This window comes from Pygocentrus nattereri, chromosome 29 (genome assembly GCF_015220715.1).
Source record: "Pygocentrus nattereri isolate fPygNat1 chromosome 29, fPygNat1.pri, whole genome shotgun sequence".
NCBI classification, from domain to species: domain Eukaryota; kingdom Metazoa; phylum Chordata; class Actinopteri; order Characiformes; family Serrasalmidae; genus Pygocentrus; species Pygocentrus nattereri.
The window spans coordinates 14,480,607-14,494,855 of NC_051239.1; the positions used below are offsets into that span (position 1 = coordinate 14,480,607).

At 39.1% G+C, this 14,249-nt stretch overlaps 1 protein-coding gene across 2 annotated transcripts in view; it reads right to left on the reverse strand.

Annotated features, from left to right (window-relative positions):
* Positions 1 to 5,386: 5,386 nt before the first annotated feature.
* The window catches only part of LOC108432137 (probable G-protein coupled receptor 153), a 63,210-nt gene continuing 54,347 nt past the window's right edge, over positions 5,387 to 14,249 (reverse strand). Inside the window, exons 6-7 of one of the 2 annotated variants that reach the window (XM_017705783.2) lie at positions 13,332 to 13,351; positions 5,387 to 10,548 (exon numbers count right to left, since the gene is read on the reverse strand). In XM_017705783.2, the coding sequence (XP_017561272.1) occupies positions 9,769 to 10,548; positions 13,332 to 13,351 (800 nt within the window). In that variant the 3' untranslated portion in view covers positions 5,387 to 9,768. The remainder of the gene's footprint in view (positions 10,549 to 13,331; positions 13,352 to 14,249) is intronic. The other variant, XM_017705782.2, reaches the window with a different exon arrangement.

Consider the following 14,249-nt stretch of genomic DNA (forward strand, 5'->3'; position numbering starts at 1 on the left):
TTAACATGCTCTACACCCTTAAAACAGATGGTTCTTCAAAGCTCCTTTATGAGTTCTGTATAGGACCATATGCATGCTTAAAAGGTTCTTTGCATGGTGAGGTGGTTCTTCAGATTGGTGGAGAGTGTGTTGTGTATGATTCTATATAGAACCTCTTTGAAAATGGTTCTATAGCACCAAAAAGGGTTCCGCTATTTTTACCAGCTTGACATCTTTGCTATAAGAGAACACTTTTTGGTGCTATCCGATCTTAAAATAGATGGTTCTTCACCATGAATTTTATACAGAACAATTTATGTGCTTAAATAGTCCTTTGCGTGTGAAATTGTTCTTTGGACTGATAGAGAATGTGTTGTATGGTTCAGTGCAGAACAAAAATTGTTCTAGCACCGAAAGGGGTTCTGCTATTGTGACGGTGCACAGTCTTTTGTGCTGTATAGAGCCATAGACAGCATGTTTCCGCCAATCTGAAGTTGGCACTAGCAGCAGTTGTTAATGATCCTCCAGATCCGGTTTTTGAGGAGCTTGGCCGCTTCCTATTTCCACCGTTATATCGAAAACAGGACTGCTAAACAGCAGGGGGCGCAAGCGAGCAAGTCCTCAATGAATGGGAGTAAACGGAGCTCAGCAGCTAAAAATGAAAAGTTAAAATAGTTTCAAATCACTTGCCCAGAACTTTCCTTTAATTGTAGAAAGTAGAAGGATGTATTTCACTAAAAACACAAAGAAAAAAATGAAATAGTCCCTGTTCCTACTTGATCTATAAAAGTATTTGTACTCTGCATGGGCATCACTAGTCCAGCTTTAACAGGGTTTTGCCCCCAACTAATGGGTATTTATTCACTGAACAGTGAATATCATGAACATTTAACACCGCTATATTTTTAAGAGCTTTTAAACTCGAGCTATAGGAGTTTAAAACAGCACCTCATGTATGCCCATGACGTCAGTGAACGTGAACAGCCAACGAGCTGCTTCGCTCGCCCGTCAATCATCCCGCTCTAGCAGTAAAGCCCGCCCCCTGCTGCCCAAACCCCGTTTGCTGTAGAAAAAAAGTGAATATATCGGTGAGATTTCTTTGCTTTTTGAGTGAAATACATCCATCTACTCTCTAAAACTGAAGAAAGGTTCTGGGCGAGTGATCAGAAGCTGTTTTAACATTTAGGTTTTAGCCGTTGGGCTCCATTCACTCCCATTCACTGAGGACTCGCTCATGAGCGCTGTGCTGTTTATCGGTCCTCTTTTTATATAAAGAACTAGAATGAATCAGAACTGAGGACCATTTGTCTCTGTGTTTGTTCACTGTGGAGTTAGACCTCCGCGTTTAACCCATCAGTGCAGTGAAACACACACATGCATGCACACTAGAGAACAGGGCCCTTCCATTAGGCCATATAGGCAAATGCTAGCCGTCTGTCCAGGGGGCGCTCGCGTGCATGTTTTTATTTTATTTTTTTTACAAATGAACAATTAATAAAGATGAAAACAAGCAAAGTCCACATAATTATAACTTCACTGTTTAATAATATTAGTCAAATTAATAATTATTATAATAACACACAACACCTATTGACACCTATCAAAAACATAAAGCTTTGCAGTGTCTGTGTGAGTGTATAAACCCGATGATTGATGATGCAGGGGGCACCAACCAAAATCTCGCCTAGGGCACCACATTAGTCAGGGCCGGCTCTGCTAGTGAACAGACACACTAGGGGGCAGTGAGCACACTTGCCCGGAGCGGTGGGCAGCCCTATCCAAGGCGCCCAGGGAGCAATTGGGGGTGGTGGCCAGGCTCCTCATGACCGGTTCCGGTTTTATCAGACCTGGGGTGGGTCTCTAGGGTTTTGGCTAAAAGCTCACAAAATCAACGTTAGACTTTATTCAAAATATTTAATATACATGATGAAACAGCAATTAGTTGAAGATTCCCACCTACATTATGGATTCGTGCCAAATTATGGTCAGTATAGCTGGCTATCGTGTTTTTACCTGGTTGTTTGTTAGCTAGCTAGGTCAGCTAACTTTGGGTTTACCTGAGGCAAAAAAGCAGTGCAGCTAGAGAGCATAGCTCTCTCTCTCTCTCTCTCTCTCTCTCTCTCTCTATCCATCTCTCTCTCTCTCTCTCTCTCTCTCTCTCTCTATCCATCTCTCTCTCTCTCTCTCTCTCTCTCTCTCTCTCTATCCATCTCTCTCTTTCTCTCTCTCTCTATCCATCTCTCTCTTTCTCTCTCTCTCTCACTCTCTCTCTCTATCCATCTCTCTCTCTCTTTCTCTCTCTCTCTCACTCTCTCTCTCTCTCTATCTCTATCTCTCTCTTTCTCTCTATCTTTCTCCTTTCTCTCTCTCCCTATATATAATTTTTCTCTTAAGTAATTGGAAACAATAACACCAGTCAGTGACCAGTAAGTCAGTGTCAGTGAAAAGGTTCCTCTCCTCAACCTGTAGACAGAAATGAAGCAGCAGCAGCTCCATTAAAGGTCAGTCACATGAGAAGAATTTTTAGTTGAATTGCCTGGTCTCTCATTATGTCCTTGAGTTCTTGTAAATCTGAATGTAACAAAAATAATGTATTTCTAAACACAGGAAGAAAGGGGGAGAAAGACGCTGAAGGAGACTGACAGGGCTGAAGGAGCAGATTTGATGGAGGTTGATTAAGAGGAAAGCGAGGGAGAGCTGTTTAAGATTTCAGCTGAAATTAATACTCAAGTTAATTGTACTTAACAGAGAAAATATAATATTTGTCACTATGAACATGAAATTTTGTCACTTAGCTCATTAAACAGGCCTACATAGCACCTCTTTCTGATAGCACCAGCTGAGACTGAACTGAGCTATAGTCTATGAATCTGAACAGTATATTCAGGCCCTTGCAGCTTAACTAAGAGTGAGGAGATTGCATTGCTAGACTTCAATACCTTTGCTTGATCAGGGTCAGTTGTAAGTGGATGGACATAGTGGTTAACTCATATGATCTCTGTGCTTTATACAGGCTTCAACGAGACATACAGACTGTGTGCAATTTGACCAAAGTGTCATTTTTGCTGTTCCTGCTCTAAAAGTTAATGCTGAGCAGACATTTTGGGGCTTAGCCCCCTGTCCATAAACCCCTAGTGTTGCCCCTGCGTTGCATGGCAGATGTGTAGTAGAAGAGAGCATGGTGCCATGCAGAGAGGAGACCACATCTCGCCATCCTTTTACATGGTTTATTCAGGAGCGATGTTGTGCTCTGGACAATCTAAGGACAAAGCACAGACTGGACATCCACTGTTTTCTTTCCTCTCCATGTGCTAAAACACTCCCATGCACGTCGCCTCCAATTGTGTGGATGGTCATTTGAACGATCTGTTCAATAACCTGCCTTATTTGCACTCCTAAGATAGTCAAGTGCTGAGGAATAGACTCTTTTATGCTGAGCATTAGAATAAGTAACACATGGACTCGAGTCTTGGAGTATTTAAGAACTTCTGTGAACTCGTGAAGCTGTTGTTTAACTGCTTTTGGCCTGATTGAAGAGCAGCAGACCTGAAGATCAGAAAAAAGAAGCAGCAGAAAGCTTTCGATTAGCATTATAGTGCGTTCAGTCATGCGCTGTGAAAAGCGGATGAGTATTTACTGCCCAAGAGTCCTGAGGTCCCACTCGAGCCCAGCGTATAGAACCTCATATATACACACAGCTTCAAGTTCATCAACAACATATGTTAATATAAAGCAGATGCAATGGTAGAAAGACAAACTGTGAACAGTATGTTTTGTTAAAGGCTCAGATTTATTCTGTACATTCTTAAAACATGAAGTTGCCATAAAGGGTTTTTCAAAGCACCTTTCATCACAAAATGAGATGCGAGTGTGAAGAGCCTTTTCAAAGTTCAACCACTGCAGAAGGTGAAGTTCTCAGCCAGTTAAAGGTTTTCAGAATCATACATCCAGGCCAAGAACCATTCAGAAGGCTATATTTTTCAGCATACGGTAACATCTGTGAAGTAACACCACACAATATTGGTTAAAATCTAGACTTAAACCAGCAGGACTAGAAAGTAGTTAGTGCCCTACTGTGTTCCTTTCCATGGGTCTTTAGTAATAGGAAGTCAAATGAGCAAAAAGCTCAAAACCAACTAGAGGGGGAAGTTGTGAACCAACTTTAAGATGGCTTGACAAAGCTAGTTAGCAGTGCTTCAGAAGCTCTATAATGGTTTTCTTTAATGTTGAAAACGTTAAATGTTTAATTAAGCACTGTTTAAGTGAGGATGTTTGGAAATATAGATAATGTATATAGTAGATATAAATGATAGAGTAATAATTTGAACATTCTGCAGTGGTTAAAACGCTGTATGATCACAAGTACAACATTTTAGTGGTTCGAGTTCAAAAGCTGTAAGTGCTAAAACATTTTATGTAGTTTTGTCTTTTGAGCATAGAAAGAAAGTCATTCAGAGTGGTCTAGTGAGAAATTGTTCAGAGAAATTACCTAGATGTCTCAGATATCTTCAGTCTTGCTGACAGGCACCAGGGCTGTGATGTCAAACACACATATAGCCATTTTATTCACTATCCAAAATGATCAGTGAACCTACACGTGTCTTCTGAGCTTTGCATGCTTTACATATAATGCTAATGATGGTAAAATAGTGGTACATGTAATATTTTCTTGGTGGTTATTTTGTCTCAGAATACTGTGCACCCTTCACCTTTCTGCCATGAATGGATTTTTAAAAAAAATACATTTTAGGCCAGTTCAGAGTTGCCATAAAATAACGTGTCAGACACTGGAAACAGTTCTAACAGTTTCTGTCAGGAAGCTTTTACAGACATTAAATGCTTCAGACGTCTGGTTTCTTTCACCATCGTGAACAATTCTGACTGTATGCTTCTCTAGAATTTCAAATAAAGCAACTCTGAATGAATCTGTTTATATTTTAATTGTTACAAAAAAAACTGTGGAATTCACTTTTAATGACGGAATTCCTCCTCCAGTCTGAGGTGGGTTATCCAGGTCCAGAAAGAAATCCTCCCAAGGATTTTGTTCCAACAAACTTGAACAATTGCTGCTTAAGTAATGTAGAGAAGACAGGCAATCCTGGAGAGGATTTATTTTTACTTTCTGGACCTGGATGACCCACCTCTCCTTATTTTAAACCAACCAACAACACAATTTTCAACATACTACCGAGAAAATGCTAATATAGCCTCACCTTGAAGTTAATTTGGGATCACAGCATTCCAATATCATACCTTTTAGTCACCTTCTTAGAAAATAAACTGCAGAGATCTGCACAATGAAATGAGTGTTAATATTAAAACGTGCCGAAAGAGCTACAGCGATGTTATCAGTGCATGCAAGCGATAACAGGGAGGCCATAATAAAAACACTGTGTTTTACAAGATGTTCAAACATTTGATTTATTTTTAATAATCATTTCAGCAATCATTTTTTAAATATTTTAAAAGGTATGATCGCTGAAATTCGAGGTGTATCTCTCCATCACATCTCAGAATTCTGCCCCAGAACCTCAAAACATCGTTGAGATTTTGGAGAATCTTTTACAGATACAAACGGCAAATACAGTTCCAACGATTTCAAACAACTGGCATGTCCTCTTTGTACTTCACTTTACAAAAAAAGAGAAAAATAATGACCATCATTTGAGCAACAAAACATCAAACGCTGTTAATTCATTTACCAGAAAGACATCTTTAGTCTCAGATATGATACAAAATAAAAACTTTATATTCAACTTTAAAAGAACGTCACATGGAACGACTAAAAAGAGCCTGTTTGCACATGAACAAGCGGAAATAAACGCATACCTTGTGACGTCGGAAAAACTGTAAAGCTTCTTCAGTTCAACATATTTGTTTCATTAAAGTGGGAGACTGAAACAGTGACATCTGGAATGCCCTAATTTAAGAGACTGCAAGCATTAAGCTACTACAAAGTGGATCATCATACCAGATTTGAGATGCGAGTGTCAAAGTGCCTTACAAAGCATTAGTGCTACATCTTATAGTTTTTCAAGAAACAAAAGTGAGGAGGAAGGTGATCTAGGTGGAACATAGCTAAGGCTCAGATAACAGACCCATTTCAAGTTGACTAATGAATATCCACGTACCAATCCAATGTGAATACATTCATTTCGAAGTCATTCCTTCGATAATGACAGATTTAAAACAAATCTATGCCAAAACGCCAATGGAGAACTAAAAATGAGACCTACGGGTTAGCTAGAAGCCACTCAGAGTAGACAGAACAAGGAAGACTCTTGTGGTAGATCTTAATTTAGAAAAAAATGGATGGTCTGGTCTGGAATATAGAAAAAGGCAGTGTCAGATTCTTGTATGAAACCTCAAGGGCAACCAATAACAACAAATTCATCCGAAGCTGCCAAAATATCAAGCACCAGATTTTGAAGTGTTTGGCTGTAATAAACGTTCCAAAAACATATGCTGGCAGCAAGCGGCGAAGTCTACAAACCCTCAAAAAATATTAAAAAACGTTATTCTTAAGTCATTTTTTTGGAATGTTATAAGATATATATAAGACAGAAATACACCAAATAGCAATAATAACCCATTGTGTGCAGGGAACGATGGGAGGAAAGCACCCAGCACTCTATGATGAACAAAGAAACTGCTTTTTTTTTAGATGTGTACATTTCCTTAAACACAGCCCAACACGTTTCAGAAGAAAACAAATTCATTTGGAGTAAATCAGCCTGTGAATGAATCTTCAATTGGAATTTGAAGTACTGAAGTTTTAAAACTTAAGTGAATATAAAATATGACTTAATTTCAGTGAAGCAGGACATTCGTCAGCATTCCTCACTGTGACATGACGTTGAATTTTTTTTCAGTTGTACATTTTTTGCTCCTTACATGTGAATTATGTGTACAATGAACACATTTTTCACAATTTCTGCATATTTAAAAGGTCAGGATGTAAGCAAAATCATTCAGAGGGTTTGATGTGAAATCTGGCTTCCTTTAGAAACTTTGGCAATTTTCACACCTAGTTTGGGTTTTTGTGATATTGTATTTTTTTTTGTTTGTTTGTTTCAGTTAGTTTCATTTCACTGCAAAGGCTCAGGTGCACCATTATTAGTTATTGGTCAGAAATTCTGCTCAGTTACTGTCACTTTTGAAGATGCCAGACCAATAAATACTTTCTACTATCCATGTGCCAAAATGAAACGTGTTGCTAGAAAACATAAAAATGTGATCATGGAAGCGAACAGAGACCCAATCCAAGTACAGCGTGTTTCACACTTGTCAAAATACACACACACACACACACACACACACACACACACACACACACACACACACACACACACACACACACACACACACACACACACTTTTCTAAGCCGCTTCTACCTCAGAGTCGTGGACCTGTCAAAATAGACTTAACTAAAGAAAAAGTTCTATAGGTTTGTGCCAAACAAATTAGGTGTAAAAGGGTCCAGCCATGAATTATTCAGAGTGGTAGTGATACGCATCAGACGTCTGAACGCCTATAAAGCTACCTCACAGAAAGTTCTTACTAAATGGTTGCGAATATGTTGCCTTATTTCTGAGACATTTTAAGGTAACTTTAAGATAAAATATAGGCCTAAAAAAAGCAGACAGTTATATTGACACTGTAAAAATAGTGTTTTAGCTCAAATACATGAGTTAACCGGCTGCTTTAAAATTGTGAGCCGGTCAACACAACTTCTTGTTCTGTTAACTGCTGGTAACTGCAGTAAATCTTTTAACAGTGCAGGGCATAATAGAGCAAAATAGCACTGAAAGAAAACTTCTTTTTTATCATTAGTTCACCGTTATCAACATTACATAGAACAACTCAATGGCATGTGTGCTGTAAACATTGTGACCCCTGGCTCCCTTCACTGCAACTGTAAAGAAAATCTTGGTAAGTTTCTCTACAATGAACTGTTTCACATCAAACCACTAAATGATTTCGTTTCCACTTTGATGATTCGATCATGCACACATTTTTGAAAAAAAAAAAAAAAAAAAAAGGCATTCCCCTTCAATCATGGAATAAAGTTTACAGTTGTATGCAAATGTTTGAACACCTTCTGTCATATTTTTGAGGTGAGAACCAGTTAATACATCCTATAGAGGGAATTAACCTCTTACATGGCCAGCTGGCAGGCCCAGTTTTATTACATGCTTAACTTAAGAACAGCTCAACCAGTTTTCATTGAAGTCCCTGTAGTTACTGAATAACACGTCTTAGTGTGTAATAACCCTGGGATTTTAAGTGGTTGAATGAAACATTTTATTTAAAAAACGAATTACATTTTTTTTCCACAGGCCACATTTTATGTTTTATTTTTTCTTCAATATGTTTCATTCAGCAAATAAACAAGGACTGTCCATTAAAACATGCAGACGTGTGTTCTTTGTAAGGTCTGTTTTACTAATTTCACCTCTGTTTGCATACGACTGTACAGATGTAATCCATGGCTTAACTTTACAGCAAGCCTACATACGGCTTTATCTGACATAGTTAGAATCTGTGCCGATATGACATGAACCTAAATGTAACAAGTATTACATCTTGCACTGTTTTACAGCTTCAAACTGTATAAACAGAGCTTAGAGGAACACAGGGGATTTTGTCTCAGTAGAGTAAGATACTGCATCACAATAAATAATGACTTATTAATATGTTCAGGCACCCAAAACCATAAGAACCAGAAGAAACTTGAAAACGGAATTTAGTCATTTTCTGTATAAATGAACTTGTGGGAGGGGGACATTTTACCTCCCGGTATACTGTATGAATCATTCTACTAGATCAGTTCAAACTGTAACACAGTAAAGAAAATTATGACGCATTAATTTGCATTTGAAAATGTCTCAGTAGTGTTTTGACTGCTTTGGAATATGGAATATTAACTCTTTCAAATAAAACAAATGAAAATAAATAAAAGGTATAGGGTCAAAGTCAACCTACTTCAGTGTAAGATCAAGTCAGCTAAAAGTCTGAAATGTGTTATCAACTCTGATTTTAAACTAATTCGGTAGAATGATCCATAAAAGCTAATTACACATTTTCTCCTAATTACAGAACAAATTAAAAACAATATGTCTTTGATCTCTCTCCAGATTCCTTATTACAGTTCACTGAATAGCAGAGAACTTGGGGTGTGATGATGATACGTAATCTGCAACTTTAGCTTCAGTATGTTTTGTTATAAACACAAATAATTTATAACTGTGTAAGTGTGAAGTAAAAATGCTTTGGAAAATATTGGACTCCAGTAGGAGAGCCTTGCTTTTTTGATGCAAATCATATGATTACTGTACATTTATTCCATTACTAAAAAAAAAAAAAAAAAACACGTCACGTAATCAGAAACAACAAAAACACTGGAAAGAGTGGAATATCAGATAAAAAATTGTGTTGCTAGTGCATGATTGTAAACAGAAGCTATACACTGCTGAACAAGAGGCCTTTTCTACTCCCGACTTGATTCTTTATGAAATGCCAAGACGAAACTGAACAAGAAAGCTCCAAAGCGAACTGGCTCCTGACATATCAACTCCAAAGTATGCGATACAGAGCACAATGTTACATATGCTTGTAACATTTAATAAAATAGCTAGAAAAGAACGTCTCTCTGCCTCGACCCGTCAACCACTCCTCAAGGAGTGCCTAGATTACAAAAACATTCCACTTGTATAGTTATGACGTTAATACTAATATCGATTAAGAGATTTATCATGACATACAATAACAAAACTGCCTTAGGCTCCTTAGCTTGTCGATCCTATGGAATCGTGAAATGTGACGTAACCCGTGGATGTGGCCGCCGAGTTTAAGAAACTATTTGTGCTTCCTTTGCTCTCGCCCTTAGTCACATGCTGCTTGTTGTCCACTGCCCAGGTGAGTGCCTCCGTCTGTCCTGTTTTTCCCCTGAGCGGTGAGTGCACCTCTGTCCGCACGCCCTGGCCCGGAAGGACCGCTTCATGCACACGCTTGGTGTCCCGCCGGTGCTCACGGCACCCCTTGTTATCGCCGCAGAATTCGCTCTGATTCCTGGGTGACTCCTGAGCCAGTTCACTGCGGGAACCCTTGATGTGCTCGGAGCTGCGCCGCAGGGCCTGAGGCTCGCGCTCGAAGTGTGTGAGCGGGAAGTGCGGCAGCAGGATGACGTGCTGCTCATACGAGGCGTCGGGCACAAGCGAGACAGCGGAGGCTCGCCGCGGGCTCCTCATTGGGCTGGCCAGCGGTGTCTCATCAATGAAGTTGACCACCTCGTCACGGCTGAAGCACTTGAAGTCGTCCTCATAGCGTTCGACGCGCGGCAGCTGCTTGAGTGAGTGTGTGTCCTCGGACCTCCGGCGTATGCGCTGGGGGCGGCTCTCCTCGTGGTAGGACACCAGGCTGCTCCGCCGCCTCTCGTGGCGCGGCAAGCTGTACTGCGGGATCCCCACCATGTCCTCGGTGGAGCCCCAGCGATGCAGGTATGAAGGGATCTGCCCGGTGGTCCACATGTCGGTTTCGTCGTGGGAGTATCTTCTTGTAGGGGGCACCTGGCGCAACACACACACACACGGCGTGGCTCCATTAATCATATACACTAACAATCGGTACCAGTTTGTAAGACTGCAAACAGGTGGGGCATGCTCTCAAAGTTCTTCATCCATTACCACAAGAAGCTTATTTCAGTCAAAGTCTTGGTAATGTGATTTGGAGAACCAGCTACACAACACTGACATAGCCATGTCATTAACATGTTATGGCTGGTGTCATATGCTGAAATGAGTTGTCAAGACATACAATAATTCACATCATCCTTACCAGTAAGTGTCAAGATATACAATAATTACTTTCAATGAATGAAAAACGACAATGTAATTAGCTTTTTTATTAGCTGTTATGTTTCAAACAAGTTGATGCTTTCAAATCTAGCATCTAATGTCTAATGTCAAGATTTTTCAAATCTTATGTTACCCATTTAAGAAAAGTTAAAAATATGCATACGCAACTACTGTTGATGTACTCACTGTTACAAAGGGATTACAGTAGTACAGCTTATGCGAATATGTGTGTGTATCTATATATACTGTATGTATCACTTTAGTTTTTACCCCTGTAATTAAACAAGTGTATCTCCAGGTTTCTAACCATACATAAGCTGTACTACTGCAATGCATCTGTAACAGTAGTTAGTTGCACAAATTGTTCATGTGTAACTGCAGTTATTAGAGACACTTAATATAAAATGGGACCCTAATTTGCTAAGTATGCTCTAGTTAGCCATCACGACATCTGTCATGACACTCACGACAGCATATGACATCTATGTTATGTCAATGTTATGCAGCAAGAGTTCAAGTAAAGCGCTACTTTGAGACATTCGAGAAAGATTCGAGACATTCTACCGACACAGTACCCATTTGTCCCGTCATACATTTTTAAAGAACACGTTTGCAGAACATTTAAATGTTGTAAACATTTAAAAGAGTTATAAATGGTGAGATCAGTCATTTGCATTATTAGGATGTTTTAAGTACACTAACAAATAAATACTCCTCAAAATGTCTTGGCTTGGATGTACAGTTCTAGTAATGGCCTTTAACTGGTACACAATCTGGGATTTTTAAAACTTTAAAAAGCTGCACATCGCATTTACAAAATGTATTCTTTAAAGAAACATTCATTGAACGGTTCTTTGTGGGACCAAACGTTTTTCTACGGTATCACCCCAAAGCACCTTTATTTTTAAGCATGTAATAATAATGTTTAAATTATGTGTTCAACACTGTCACCGAAACCAGTTTACCATGCTCAAATAAGAAATGATTAAGCATCTAACATTGTGTCCAAGAGAAAGATAAGCCCCCTGGCCTGGAGAAGCAGAAATCCCCCTACAGGACAAATGAAGACAGGTGACAAATTAAGAGAACAACCTCAATAAGCCTAAAGCAGAGAATGCTTTCTGAACCCTACTATGCTCTGTGCTGCACTGTAAAAAGTGGCTTGTCAGACCTACTTTAAAAATGACTTCACGTGGTAACAACCAATTTAACTTTTATTCAACTGAAAGAATTCAAAGTATTTATTGAAGCTGAATAAAACTAGTTCACTTGCTTGTTACCACATGGAAGTAATTTTTTAAGTAGGTCTGATGAGCCACTTTCCACAGTGTCTGAATAAAATGCTTACCAGGCCCAGTTAAACTCTATTTTGGATGACGATAGCAGGAGAAAAAGATCTAAGTGACTTTGAAGGGGGTTTCAATATGGGGCACAGATGTCAGGAGCTTCAGACACAAAGACTGCTCAACTGGCTAGTGTTTCAGCAGGAAGTGATGCAAAAACTATAGCACTGGTCTACACAGATACAGGGAAAACTGACCTGGTCAGAATAGTTATCACAATATTTTCCAGAGCACGTGTAGTGACAACCAAGAACAGTCACTGGATCTGAGCCCAGTTAAACACCAATGGGAGATTTGGGACCAACATGTCAGACAGGGCTTTCCACCACCACCGTGAAGACATAAACTGAGGGAATATTTTTGGATGAATGGTGCTCCAGTACAGTTCCATTCATTCTACAGTTGTTGTCTAGGTGCACTGAAGCTGTCCTGGTGGCTTGTAGTGGTCCAACATCTTACTAAGACCCTTTTTCCTGTAATCTGTCACCTGTATGTATGTAGGTTTCGGTAACAAGGTTGCACACACATTCTACGAATTTGAGTGCAAGTTTTCTATTTATTTGCTGAGCTTACCGTATTGGAAAAAATAAATACAAAAACAGTAAATCTGCATTAAAAAAACAGAAGTGTAGAGGACATGTTAACTCATTTTCACTTAAAATCAGCAAAACGTTATTTGACCACGAGCAGCCAAACTTTTACATACAACTGTTGGTTGCACACAATTATTCCTTCCATTAAGCAAATAATGAAATGTACTTTTTTCACCATTAAGGTACACCTACATCAAGCAAGCATCTTTGAAAAGTTATGGCGGGACAAAAAATTTGCTCTCCTGCAGGAGTTTAAAGTGTTATCCGCAGAGGGTCGGTGTGGCTGCAGGTTTTCACCCCAACAAAGCAGGAGGTCATCTGATTAAATGTTAGAAGACTAACTGAAAAAGTGAAAAACCTGCAGCCAAACTGGCTCTTTGTGGTTAAGGTTAGGCACCCCTGCTCTATCAGGTTAAAGACTTGTTTTTGATCAAAGGCAACATAAAAAGCTGGCTATAGGAAAACCATAGAAAGTGCACAAGCATCTAAAAAGTCATAATTAATTGCTAAGCTTACAGATAGTCAGTCATTACTACTTAGTTTACAGATTAATACTCACATTCCACACTGTTCTGAGAACTACATAAGAGAGACATAATTGTTTAGTATTTAGTATGAAATCTTTTTTGTGCTCCCAGAAACATACACAAGCTTTGCACCAAGCACCCTTAGTTAATGAAAGAATGAAACAGCAGCTGAAGCTCTACGCTTGCTTTGTTTTCTGAAGTGTATATAATTCTGAGGATGACTGGCTGGAAGCGAGTATATGCAAACTTTGACCAGCAGAGGGAAGCAAAGCATTACTATATGAGCAATGGAGTACTACGGCACTGTTTTGGTCATGGCGCTGAAGGTCAGATTTAATAGTGGGCAGGTCAAGTCCATTGAGCCAGTAAAATAATATATTGTCTGTGCAACTTAGTTACTGTTCTGTGTATGTATTCTTACACTTGTATTAGTTAGTATTCTTACACTTGTATTAACTTTCATGACTCTCTGATGTATTTAATAGGAAATTCAAGCAGGATTTTCTTGAGAAACTGCATTTCTATATGTCCTCAAATTGAGATCAGTAACAACCAATCAGAAAGACTGACTGGTAAAAACACTGTCATAATAGAATAAGGAGACTTCATAACACTGACTTACTGTACTATGCAAAAGTCAGAGACCAACCCTCTTATGTAAATTCCAGTCAAAGTGGACAGAAAGCTATTAACTTTTTCAGGAGATATTTCTGAGTAGACTAGATATTAGATAAACCACTTGCATAAAGAAGAGAAAAGTCAAAGAAACAAAGTAAAAATCGAGGAGTTTCTAAAACTGAACTTAAAAACCCATGCAAAAGCTGAAACAGTATTGAGGAGAAAGGAGATCAACTACACTCTTGCTTCAAATCTGAAAAATCCACAAGTGTTTCTGTCCATCCTTCCACTGTGAGAAAACAACTCAGCACTTCGGGTCTGAAAGAATGTGT